At 47.3% G+C, this 13,873-nt stretch overlaps 1 protein-coding gene across 4 annotated transcripts in view; it reads right to left on the bottom strand.

Annotated features, from left to right (window-relative positions):
- SNAPC1 (small nuclear RNA activating complex polypeptide 1) overlaps window positions 1–13,873 on the bottom strand; it is a 66,480-nt gene that overhangs the window by 23,183 nt on the left and 29,424 nt on the right. For all 4 annotated transcript variants that reach the window (XM_073571040.1, XM_073571059.1, XM_073571051.1 and 1 more), the window contains exons 6-8: window positions 12,647–12,751; window positions 12,200–12,358; window positions 374–427 (exon numbers count right to left, since the gene is read on the bottom strand). In XM_073571040.1, the coding sequence (XP_073427141.1) occupies window positions 374–427; window positions 12,200–12,358; window positions 12,647–12,751 (318 nt within the window). The remainder of the gene's footprint in view (window positions 1–373; window positions 428–12,199; window positions 12,359–12,646; window positions 12,752–13,873) is intronic.

Raw genomic sequence — 13,873 nt, forward strand, 5'->3', positions numbered from 1 at the left:
GCAACACACGCAGGCATTGCCTAAGAAACAGGCAATCACTGCATGGGTTGCGGCCATCTTCCACCGTAAAACATGCAGCCGCAAGGACTCGAAAATCCGAGCACGCCCTAAATTCTGAGCACATCCAAAATGGTCGGACAACGCCTGAGCATGCTTGGATAACGTTATCCGAGCAAGTTTGGTCATCACTAATTGTCAGTTCTTCTTTCCATGGCCCTGATTCATAATTCATAGTGAAGCCATGCTCTTATGGTTGATATAAGGGTGACAATGTGTAATCATAATTTTTCCAAAGTCAAGAGGTGTCCATAGTCTTGGAGCCCTTTCTTTGTTAAGCCTTGTGTAGTATGGGTGGAGCAGTAGTACTACTGACCTCGGATTCTTGAGACGTGCCTTCTTGCTCATCGTCATTATTGGTTCTTGGTGCCTTACAAAAGAAAAAAAAAAAAATAGACTTAAAAAAAAAACCTGTGAGTCAAACATTCATGGTCCATTTATGGGGTGGGACTGAAGGGTTGTGTACACCTCGCTGACTATCAGAATGCCCCCTTAGCTTATATCTGAGGTGGGCACTCATAAAAACACGCGCTCTGCTTGGTTATCAGCATTTAAGACTTTCCGGGTAGCAGGGAAGCACACAACTACCTGCAACTTCTAGTGATAGCGGATAGCCAACATCCTTTTCAGGGGAATCCACTCTGAAACGCACCTGAAAAGGCGCTTTAAAAATACTCAAAAATTGAACATATGCATTTCTATGTCAAAATGACTTGCTGCTCTTAAATTCAGTCTTTTGATGGTCTTTTTAACCACTTCACATGCAGCAAAGCAATTCCTGACCAGTCTTCTGGTGTTTTCCACTTGGAGGCCAAAAAGAAAGCGGGAACAGAAGATACTGCAAAAAAATGCTGGCGTTTCCGGACCCCTGGAGGCATTTCCGTTATTTGCTCCCCTTCTTTTCAGAGCCATAACTTTTATATTTTTCGGTCAATATGGCAGTGAGAGGGCTTGTTTTTAGTGAGAGGAGTTGTACTTTTGAACAACACCATTGGTTTTAACATATAGTGTACTGTAAAACGAGAAAAAAATTCCAAGTGCTGTAAAACTGCAAAAAAAATGCAATCCCACAGTTGTTTTTTGTTTTGCTTTTTTACTGTGTTAACTAAATATTAAAACTGACCTGCCACTATGATTCTCCAAGTCATTAAGAGTTCATGGACACCAAACATGTCTAGGTTCTTTTTTTATCTAAAGCTCCCGTTACACATAACGATGTCCCAGCGATCCCACCAACGATCCGACATGATGAGCGGCGCGATTCCTGGATACCCGATGTTCACCTTGAAAACCAGCGTGTACGCCGGTTTCCAAGGTAAACAGCGGGTATCCAGGAGCCGGGGCTCCTGGATACCCTATGTTTACATTAGAAACCAGCGTCGCTGATCGCTGGTCTCTCGCTGCCACACGCAGCGATGCGTGCTGGCCAGCGGGAGACCAGCAATCAAAAAACGGCCCAGGCCGATGTTGCACGATCAGCGATAACCGGCAGGGGGGGCGGTCGCTGATCCCCGTCACACACAGCGATCTCGCTGGCGAGATTGCTGTGGCGTCACAAAATCAGCGCTCTCGCTAGCGAGATCGCTGTGTGTGACGGGGCCTTAAGTGGTGAAAAAAAATTCCAAACTTTGTTAAAAAGAGAAAAAAAAAAAAGAGCCATTTTCCAATATCCATAGCGTCTCCATTTTCTCTAGTCACCTTCCATGACAGCCATATTGGAGAAAGAGGTTAAATAACACTCCCCTTCCTGCTACCTCCAGTGTTTTTCCTGTCCCCTATGGGGCATGAAGAGGTCTGGATAGTGCTGCCGTGGCCGGGGACCGGAGGCACTATAATCTTTTACCTGTATGCCGAGCGGCCGGGGGCTCGGCTTTCCTCCGTGTAAAAGCTGCTCCCATCTCCTCTCCAGATGGACTCGGGACCCCCTGGCCGCCCCTCCTGCGCCCCTTCAGTAGGGTAAAGCGGGGCGGTGTTGTGCAGCCGGCGTCCTCCTCCCACATGCGACGGTGCCAGGGCCGCGCAGTGACGTCGGTAACAGCGCCGAACTTCCGGTTTGCCTCCCATCTGCGTTCTAGGCTGGAACGCACGCGCGGCCTAGTTACCGGACCGCTGACGGCGGTTCCGGGCGTCCCCATCAGAGCAACTGGAGCACTGCCAACCCTCAGGAGTGGGGGGGGCGTCACCTGGTGAACTCCAGCAACCCCACGGGGGGCCGATAGATGGGGCAGTTGCTGAGCAGCTGGGGATTCAGCGGGAAGAGGCGTGATTAAGATGACCTCCACCTGTGGACCAAGGGGAGGAGCACAGAACACGCTGGATGGACCCCGGTTATTTAAACCCTGGTCTGGGTGCGTCCAGGTAAGGCCATATCTGTACAGGTGACTGACAGACTGACCATGGACGGCGACAAACCGTTACTGTCTGCTTCTGCGGAGCCCAGCGTTCACCCTCCTACTGCAAGTAGCGGGGTGGGTCCCCCCTTTTTCTGTCCTGGCAGTCTTGGAGGTGACTTAGTATGCCTTCTCTCTCTGTTTTAGGGAGACAAGGCCCCTGCCCTTAAAAAGGATAAACCACCAAGCCGCAAATATGTGTGGTTCCAGACTTCCCTCTGGATATAGGAAGAAGCATGGTCAGCCCTGCACAGATGATGTGTTATGTGCAGAGAAACCCTCCTTACTGGACAGTATAAAGACGCTCATCAGACAGGAAGTTCAAACTTCTATGATGACTTTTTCCCAGACTCCGACACTACAGCCCCTTCCTACTAGGAAAAGGAAAATGGCACCTGTAGAATCTGACTGACTCGGGCGAGATTAACACCTCTAACTCAGAGGATGCTTGGGAAAGTGAGGGTTCCACTTCCACCCCCAAATCCGATAACAAGAAATACTACTTCTCATCTGAAGATATGGGAGAATTAGATAGTATGTTGAGGGTCACTATGGGATTGGAAGAGGAGGAAGTGGAATACTCTATACAGGATGAGATGTTTGGGGGACTGAAGCCCAAAGCCCAAAAGGGGTTTCCCATTCACGAAAATATCCGAAATCTGGTTCTGCAAGAATAGGCCCTCCCTGAGAAGGGACTTAGTGTCCCCTCAGAATTGAGGAATCGGCTTCCCTTGGACGGTGATTGCTCCTTATGGGACGTACAGGTGTCCAGGGTAACTAAGAGAACGGCTCTTCCATTTGAGGATTCATCTCAGCTCAAGGATACCATGGATCGGAAAATAGAGAGTTTGCTCAGGAAATCCTGTGATGCCTCCACAACCCTGCTTAAGGCCAATATAGCCTCTACGTGTGTAGCTAGGTCTCTATTCCACTGGCTGCGTACGCTGGAGGATCACCTCACTCAGGGGACCTCCAGGGAAGAAATCCTTGACTCTCTCCCCCTATTACAAAAAGCAACAGGGTTCCTAGCTGATGCTTCTGCTGAGTCCATCCGGGTAGCAGCAAAATCTGCGGTCTTCTCCAACTCAGCCAGAAGAACACTGTGGCTGAAATCTTGGGGAGGATACTTTACGTCAAAAACAAAACTTTGTGCAGGGGAATTATGTATTTGACCCAGCTCTGGACGATATCCTGGAGAAATCCACTAATAAAAAGAAGTTGCTTCCGGAACAAAAGAAACCTAGGAAACAATTCCCCCCCCCCCCTCCCCGTGACCAGTCCTCCCAGAGAGAATTCAAGGGGAAGGGCAAAACAGGTCAGTGGAGTTATCCAAAAGGAGGTAAGGGCAGAAATTTTCTTGCCCCCCCAACAACAAAATACTACGGACAAACAATGACAGTTCTCCGGTCGGGGGCCAACTCTCGATTTTCACAGATCAATGGCAATTTATAACCTCATAACCTCAAACCAATGAGTTCTTCGCACCATTAGTGACAGGCTGAGATTGGAATTCGAGAGTCCTCCCCCTCAATGCCTGAGAGTCACCTCCCTGCAGGCGCACCTCCAAAAATCCTTGCTGTCAGACATAAAAACACTTCTACAAGCAAGAGCGATCTCCCCAGTTCCGCAACAGAAGATAGGCAGAGGCCACTACTCTCGCCTCTTTGTAATAGTAAAACCCTCAGGGAAGCACAGAGTTATAATAAACTTAAAACCCTTGAACCAAGTAGTAATGTACAGACTATTCAAAATGGAGTCGGTCAAGTCAAAATCCCTCTCATAGGACAGAACTGGGTGATGGCCGCAATAGATTTGAGGGATGCCTCCTATCATTTCCTTATTCATCCAGACCACAGGAAATTCCTCAGGCTTGCAGTTTCCCAGGGTCACCAGGTCAACCATTACCAATTTAATGCCCTGCCATTCGGGGTGCCATCAGCTCCACGCGTCTTTACCAAGATTATGTCTGAAGCAATGATCTTCATTCGTCAGCAGGGGATTTGCATCGTTCCATACCTAGACGACCTTCTAATAGTGGCTCCATCCATAACTCGACTCAACCAGGACGTGGAGAAGTCCATGGAAATTTTACAGTCCTTGGGTTGGATCCCAAACTTGGAAAAGTCAGACCTTCTTCAAGGAAGAAATTCTTAAGGATACTCCTGGACTCAGAGAAGAGAACATCTTTCTTACCCAGGGAGCGACAGCTCGAACTTGTTCAGAGGATCTCCAGGTTCAAGGATCAGAGAGCACCAACCCTGAGGGACTCAATGTCCATCCTTCAGTCTCTTAAGAGCGTGCATCCAAGCTCTCTCCTGGGCTCAGTACTATGCACTCCGGTGTTCAAAGAACTGTCGGAATGCACTGACCAAGAGAACCCCCCTTCCTGGTCTTGTGAAGGCTTCTCTCCTATGGTAGCTGGACTACCAGAACCTCCAGCGGGGCATCAGCTGGGATCAGCTCCCCCTAAAAATCGTCACCACAGACGCCAGTCAGAGGCGCTGGGGTGCTATAGTGGAAAAATCACACTTCCAGGGGTATGGACCCCAGATGTCAGAGCCAGCTCCTCATATGTGAGAGAAGTGAAAGCAGTAGAGGAGGCGTTGAAAGGAGCAACAACCCTTGTCCGAAATCATCATGTACGCATCTGCTCAGACAATGTGACTACAGTGGCCTACCTCCGACACCAAGGAGGCACGAAATACTTCAACCTAAAATTAGTGGCTGCAAGAATTTTTTCCTAGGCAGAGAAACCTTTGTTGTCCATATCAGCAGTACATCAAAGGGAATCGGACAATGCAGAGGCGCACTTCCTCAGCAGGAAGGACGTTCATCAAGGGGAATGGTGCCTAGACCAAACAGTATTTTTGTCTCTGGTGTGAAGGTGGGGAAATCCCGATGTGGACCTTTTCGCCAGCAGCCAAAACGCGAAGCTGGAAACATTTTTTTCCCCTCAGTCCCACCGACGGAGCATGGGGATGCCCTCTCCCATCCTTGGCAGTTCAGTCTGGCTTACGCCTTCCCACCAATTCCTATGATAGCAAGAACGCTGCAGAAGATACGGGCAGAGCAAGTCACTACAATCCTGGTGGCTCCCATGTGGACAGGGAGAAGCTGGTACGGAGCTCTACGGAACATGGCTCACTCAGCAAGGCCCAATACTTCTGCCCCAGAGGGTCGGCTTCCTTCACCAGGGCCCTCTACTGCACCCAGACCCGCACAAGATGAACCTTGCGGCCTGGCTACTGAAGCCGGAATTCTAAAGGCCTTTCCGAGAAAGTGATTCAAACTCTACAAGAATAGAAAAACAGTGACTAACGCCATTTACGGGAAGGTTTGGAGAAAATGTTCGTCTTGGTGTACCCCAGATACTCCAGACCCCTTCCCAGGGTCGCCATCAGGGCATGACAGCCCTTACTGCTGTATGGGGCCCGGTGAACAGCAGTACAGAAGTGGGCCTGCAGTTTAGGGGCCCCACTCCTGTGCTTCTAGTCATCGGGCCCCAAGTGCTGTGCGTCATCGGGCGCTGCGGTGGCGGCCCGCAGCACACACATCAGCAGGGCCGCCACAGCGGCCGACATCCAAAGGCTAGAGAAGTGCTGAAGGACCTGTGGTGACATCATTATCACAGGCCTTCAGCATTGATCAGCTCCGCCCCCTGATCACATGACGTCACCACAGGTCCTTTCAGCTCACACAGCAGCAGCTCCATTTTCACCGCAGGAGCGCGGTCAGGTAAGAAGAAAGTTTTTATTTTATTATTGAAAGGGACAATATGTATCCCAGGGTTGTGGAGTCGGTAAGCCAAACCTGCGACTCCGACTCCTCAATTTCCCTTACACCGACTCCGACTCCAACTCCGACTTCGACTCCGACTCCCACACATATTGCTTATATTTAAGTGAAAAATGTATTGTAGTACAATGTGAACCTCAGACATTTAATCATTTTTATGATCCAATAATCAAGATATTTAGATAGAACAGAATATATATTGGTGTACTACCCGGTTTTCATTCTTTTTGGTACAGATACGATATGGATAGACAGATATGGATAAATGGATAGATAGAGCAGATTTCTAGTCTGCTTTTGCTATTGAGTAACATTATCTATGAGCTCAAAAACCTTTCAGGTGATGCAGTTTTTTAAAAAGATGATCAACTTTTGCAGCTGAAAAACGTATCCTCAAAAAACACAGGAAAAACGCTGTGTGTGAATGTAGCCTTAGATCAGGAATATAACAGCCATTTATAGGACATTTCATAACTTTCCCAAACTCCTATGAAAAAATATTCAGCACATCCTGCATTGAATTACTGTACCCAATTTATTATATATTTTAGGAGTCGGAGTCGGTCCATTTTATACCGACTCCAACTCCGACTCCACCAAAATGAGCACCGACTCCGACTCCACGACTCCGACTCCACAGCCCTGATGTATCCCTGGCAGAATGGAGACACGGGGGCAGGACTGGAGACACACGGGGCAGAATGCAAGACATGGGGGCAGAATGTGACAGTAAGACACAGGAGGGAGCATAATGTGAGACACGGGGGCAGAATGTGACAGTGAGACACAGGTGGGGGCAGAATGCGAGACACGGGGGCAGAATGACCATGGGGGCATAATGTGACAATAAGACACAGGAGGGGGCAGAATGTGACAGTGAGACACAGGAGGGGGCAGAATGCGAGACACGGGGTCAGAATGGACATGGGGGCAGAATGTGACAGTAAGACACAGGAGGGAGCATAATGTGAGACACGGGGGCAGAATGTGACAGTGAGACACAGGTGGGGGCAGAATGCGAGACACGGGGGCAGAATGACCATGGGGGCATAATGTGACAATAAGACACAGGAGGGGGCAGAATGTGACAATAAGACACAGGAGGGGGCAGAATGTGACAGTGAGACACAGGAGGGGACAGAATGTGACAGTGAGACAGGAGGGCAGAATGCGAGACACGGGGTCAGAATGGACATGGGGGCATAATGTGACAATAAGACACAGGAGGGGGCAGAATGCAAGACACGGGGTCAGAATGGACATGGGGGCAGAATGTGACAGTGAGACACAGGAGGGGGCAGAATGTGACAGTGAGACACAGGAGGGGGCAGAATGTGACAGTGAGACACAGGAGGGGGCAGAATGTGACAGTGAGACACAGGAGGGGGCAGAATGTGACAGTGAGACACAGGAGGGGGCAGAATGTGACAGTGAGACACAGGAGGGGGCAGAATGTGACAGTGAGACACAGGAGGGGGCAGAATGTGACAGTGAGACACAGGAGGGGGCAGAATGTGACAGTGAGACACAGGAGGGGGCAGAATGTGACAGTGAGACACAGGAGGGGGCAGAATGTGACAGTGAGACACAGGAGGGGGCAGAATGTGACAGTGAGACACAGGAGGGGGCAGAATGTGACAGTGAGACACAGGAGGGGGCAGAATGTGACAGTGAGACACAGCAGGGGGCAGAATGTGACAGTGAGACACAGGAGGGGGCAGAATGTGACAGTGAGACACAGGAGGGGATAGAATGGACACGGGGCAGAATGTGACAGTGAGACACAGGAGGGGGCAGAATGTGACAGTGAGACACAGGAGGGGGCAGAATGTGACAGTGAGACACAGGAGGGGGCAGAATGTGACAGTGAGACACAGGAGGGGGCAGAATGTGACAGTGAGACACAGGAGGGGGCAGAATGTGACAGTGAGACACAGGAGGGGATAGAATGGACACGGGGCAGAATGTGACAGTGAGACACAGGAGGGGGCAGAATGTGACAGTGAGACACAGGAGGGGGCAGAATGTGACAGTGAGACACAGGAGGGGGCAGAATGTGACAGTGAGACACAGGAGGGGGCAGAATGTGACAGTGAGACACAGGAGGGGGCAGAATGTGACAGTGAGACACAGGAGGGGGCAGAATGTGACAGTGAGACACAGGAGGGGGCAGAATGCGACAGTGAGACACAGGAGGGGGCAGAATGCGAGACACGGGGTCAGAATGGGACAGTGAGACACAGGAGGGAGCAGAATGTGACAGTGAGACACAGCAGGGGGCAGAATGTGACAGTGAGACTCAGGAGGGGGCAGAATGTGACAGTGAGACACAGGAGGGGATAGAATGGACACGGGGCAGAATGTGACAGTGAGACACAGGAGGGGGCAGAATGTGACAGTGAGACACTGGAGGGGGGTAGAATGTGACAGTAAGACACAGGAGGGGGCAGAATGTAACAGTGAGACACAGGAGGGGGCAGAATGTGATACACTTGGTGCAGGATCATGGGGCAGGATGGATACGATGTAGACAGACGGGGCAGGATCTGGAGATCATATGGGGGCAGAATGGATACTCATGAGGGCAGGATGAGAGAAAATATGGCTGGAGCCAGGAATAAGACACACGGGGGCCAGGATGGGGGATATTATTACCATAGGGGCTAATTAAGGGATATTATTACTGCAGTGATGTATTTTTTATTTTTTTTTGAGGATACTGTTTTAAATGGGGGGAGGTTCTGTTACTGTGCAGAGCGACACTGTCACCTTTTTTTCTTCATCTGGTGTAGTGTAGAAATTGGGAAAATATTAAGTAATGTGTTCTGCAAGTGGAGCTCTAGATAACTGTGTTATTTCCTGCAGAGACGAGCCCTGGCTGGAAGACGTGATGGCGATCTGTGCTGGATGAAAGATGAAAAGCAAGGACGAAGGACTTTACCTAGAGACGTCACTGGTGAGTCAGTGTGTTACCTGTACAATGACATTATACACTATATACAGAGTGCCTTTGTACAATGTCACCAGCGATCACTGTATTACCTGTGCACTGACACTATATACAGAGGTCCTGTGTATAATGTCACTGGTGATCTCTGTACTCCTGTACACTGACACTATATACAGAGCTCCTGTGTATAATGTCACTGGTGATCGCTGTATTACCTGTACACTATACACAGAGCTCCTCTGTATATCACCGGTGAGCACTGTATTACCTGTACACTGACACTATATACAGAGCTCCTGTGTATAATGTCACTGGTGATTACAGTATTACCTGCACACAGACGCTACATACTAAGTACAGATCTCCTGTGTATAATGGCACTTATGGTGATAGTGGTTTTTTTTTTATTAATGATCAGTATTGTATTATCCAGTCACCATGTGCTGGTAATATGTGGTCTGGGCATGGTGCGGTGGTATTTTTCCTTTGTATGTGCTATTATTCTGTCACTAGTGGTAATATGTGGTTTAGTCATGGTGTGGCTGTATTTGTTCCTTGTAACTGGTATTATTGGTCACCATGTGGTAGTAATATGGTGTCTGGGCATGGAGCGGTGGTATTTGTCCCTTGTATGTGCTATCATTCTGTCTCTGCGGTGGTAATATGTGATCTGGTCATGGTGTGGCTGTATTTGTTCCTTGTATGTGGTATTATAGGTCACTATGTGGTGGTAATATGTGGTCTGGTCATGGAGTAGCGGGATTTGTCCCTTTGGATGTGATATTATTGGTCATTTTAAAAATTGAAATATAAATAAAAGATATACCTAAATTGTATTGGATATTTTAGCAAATGTTTAATAGGTTAGAGTAGAGTAGGGCCCAGCTATGGCTATGTGTGTGATCTGAAGATGGGAACTGTTAATGTGTGATTGGTGAGAAGTGGAGTTTTTCCAAGAGAAAGCGGTGGGGCTGTGGACAGTTCAAGGGGTGGAGGGCAGGGCTGGGGTGGAGCCTAGGCAGAGTCTCAAGGGAGCCCCGAAAATTTTGCCAGTATGGGGCCCCGAAATTCCTAGTGGCAGCCCTGCCCCTTCCATCCTAATATTGCACAGATCTTAGAACTTCTTCAAGACGGCTTAGATCTAGGACTCAAACCTAGTACACTGAAGGTACAGGTGTCAGCTCTTAGTTCATTTTACGATCAAGCTCTGGCGAGCCATCGATGGGTCAAACGATTTATAACCTCAGCAACTAGAATCCGTCCTAGACTCCATAGTCAGGTTCCCCCCTGGGACTTGAACCTAGTTCTTAAAGGCTTGACCAAGGAGCCGTTTGAGCCTCTGTCATCCATGACTCTAAAAAGCTTAACACTGAAAACTGTGTTTTTGGTAGCAATTAACTACCGCAAGGCGCATAGGAGAATTACAGGCCCTGTCAATACAAGAGCCATACTTGACCATCACGGAGGAGCGCATCATCCTAAGATTAGATCCCTCCTTTGTGCCTAAGGTAGTCTCAAACTTCAATAGGTTCCAGGACATTGTATTGCCTTCCTTCTGTCCAAATCCCTCCAACGCGAAGGAAGAAGTCTTCCACACCCTCGATGTCCGTAGGGTAGTTCTCTTCTACCTCCAGCAGACGGAGAGTTGGAGGATTGACCAGAATTTATTAATTCAATTTTCCGGTCGGAATAAAGGCAAAAAGACCGCAAAAAATACAATTGCAATTGGATCAGGCAAGCTATCAGCCTCACATACTCGTCACAGAACGTTCCTCCTCCTACATCTCTAAAAGCCCACTCTACTCGTTCAGTATCAACATCATGGGCAGAAAGAGGGGACACATCTTCTGAGCAGATATGCAGAGCCGCCACCTGGTCATCGGTCCATACATTCACCAGACACTATAGACTAAATTTCAACAGGGATTTAACGTTTGGCAGACGTGTTCTGCAGGCTGTTGTCCCTCCCTAAGAAATTAGTTGTTGGTATTCTTCCGATATGGCTGTCGTGGAAGGTGACTAGAGAAAATAGAATTAGTCTTACCGATAATTCGGTTTCTAGGAACCTTCCATGACAGCACTAATTTACCTCCCTATCTGATACTCTTATTAGATGATTCCTGCACTTTGGTGGTAACTTTGGTGGTAACTATATACGCTAGTGTGTCCAGAAAAACACTGGAGGTAGCAGGAAGGGGAGGGTTATTTAATCTCTTGTGCATTTCCTGTCCCCCATTAGGGCGGGGAGACATCCTCCAATATGGTTGTCGTGGAAGATTCCTAGAAACCGAATTACCGGTAAGACTAATTCTATTTTTTGTGATCTCGGGTTTGAGGGCTTATTTTTTGAGCGCCGAGCTGATGTCAGATCAGATCGCCTCTATGTAGCATAATTGCTTACTTGTTATGAGTGCTGACCACCAGGTGATGCTCATAGCTATACCGCAGTGACAACCATAGAGGTCTGCTAGAGACCTCTGGTTGTCATGCCAACCCACGGCGACCTGCGATCATGTGACATGGTCGTCAATGGGGCGGATTTCAGGCATGCTTGCCGGAAGCGAGTGTTAAATACCTCTGTCAGAGTTTGACTTCGGCATTTAACTAGTTAACAGCCGCAGGTGGATCGTGATTCCACCTGTGGCTGTTAGAGGCACATGTCAGCTGTTCAAAACAGCTGATATGTGCCGGAAAAGATGTGGGCTCAGTACCGAAGCCAACATCAAAGGGAGGGTGTGCGACATTGGCATACTATTACGCACGATGTCGGAAAGGGGTTAAAGGAGGTTCAACCGGGGCTTAAAAGACATCGTGTGCAGTGCACATTCCCTTATGTGCAAAGATTTTGCTTTCACAAGAGCTACTTTACCAAAGCAAACTAATGTCACAGATATTCCACCAAACTTTCTACTATTTTTTTTTTGAGGAGGTGGCACTTGCAGTCAGAAGTACTTGGATCCGACAACCTCGGCATAGATAGCGTTGGATTCTGTATTTTCTTACTCACCCTCTTTTCTTGCTTCCAGAACTGGTATCCTTCAACTAAAGATTGTAGGTTATCCGTAAAATCTTCTTTTATCAAATTCAGCGTCTTATCCGGCTGGGATTTACCATAAGAAAGATGACATTTCGTTTTCTGGTAGTGTTCTTGAATATTCATGATTTCCTAAAACAAAACAAAAAAACAAGCACAAGAATATACGGTTAAATACAAACATGTGTTTCATTCACACGTCTATGGGGGAACAGAATCAGAGAAGATGATGCCGATAACCTGATGAAAATCCCTAAAACTATATGCCATATAGCTGTATAGGAAAGTGCAGTGGGCATGGAGTGTACCCGGAGGATGCCATGAGGACTCCTGGGGCATACGCTGAAGGTGGGCATTGCATATTACTTTACTAATACAAATCCAAAACAAAGGATATTAATATACAAAAAACAAAGTTACCTCCAATGATTCGGACGTTATCAAGTCAGCTACTCTGTCCTTTTTTTCCAGAAACTCTTCCTTGCTCACTTCGGGCTGTATGCTCCTCTGTGACTTAAAAGTCAGCTGTAAAAGGGCAGAAAAATGGTGTCAAAGCCATAAAAGACACACAATGCTGTGCTAAGCTTCCCTTTACAGTTCTCAGCTTTCACATTTCCGGACCCTTAGACCACTCTCCAGAACCAAATTTAACAGCCAGGTGCAGAGATGGTCCGCTGGTCTCCTGACCAGATATATGTGAACCATGAGGCTGTCGAATTCAGATCAGGTCTGGAAGTCATGGTCCATACACGTGAACATGTGAATTTGGCCTTAGAAAAAAAGTATTAATTTATACAAGGTCCTTCGTAATCAAAAATTGCCTATAATCTATAGGCCACACTTACTTCACATGACAATTATACCACCTATTTCTTTGTACATATATCTCATAGGCTGAGAGACAAAAAAATAATTTGAAGTGACACAGATAACTCACATAAAACAAGTTTATTAATTATTAAAAACATTTTTTCAACAAATATTTTTACAGGAAAAAGGTGCTGAAAATATAGAAGCCTTTAGGAGTCCTAAACTGACAATTAGAATGACACCATAATTCAATTTTCTTGTATATTTATATTGTGGAACAGCAAAGTGCAAAATGTGCTGTAATTATTCATAGAAAAATTATATCAGAAAAATTAATTAAAGTGCATAATGCTATTAAACATCTCTCAAAGAAACATTTTTCTAGTGAATCCAAATATTTATTTTATCACGCCACCAGGTGGCAGTATTATTCCACAAATAAATAAGCTCAAGAAAAAAACATTGGAAAAAAGGTGAAATTCAATAGCAAGCAGCTCGATTAACAGTATAATGAAATTTCACATTATATATATGTAAACTACAATACCTTGTGTAATATACCATAGTTTAGCGCTAATTCAATGATTATGCTATAACTACAAATTCTGTCCGGTACTGAGCACAATTGTCATGATCTGACAGTTTTAAATTGCACTGGGTGAACTCATTCTGGACTCAACAACAGAGGCGTCCCCCTGTGTCACCACACTCACACCCCCGCTATTCACCAAGGGACACCACCCTCCAACCCTTTCACCATGAGGTCTGCGCCTCCAGAGTTGGTTAATGGCGAGGGTAGAGATTTGTCCCTACTCCCCCGCAGCACACCTGCTGCAC

Source organism: Dendrobates tinctorius, unplaced genomic scaffold, assembly GCF_039654945.1.
Source record: "Dendrobates tinctorius isolate UK_male_01 unplaced genomic scaffold, ASM3965494v1 ptg000006l, whole genome shotgun sequence".
Taxonomy (NCBI): Eukaryota; Metazoa; Chordata; class Amphibia; order Anura; family Dendrobatidae; genus Dendrobates; species Dendrobates tinctorius.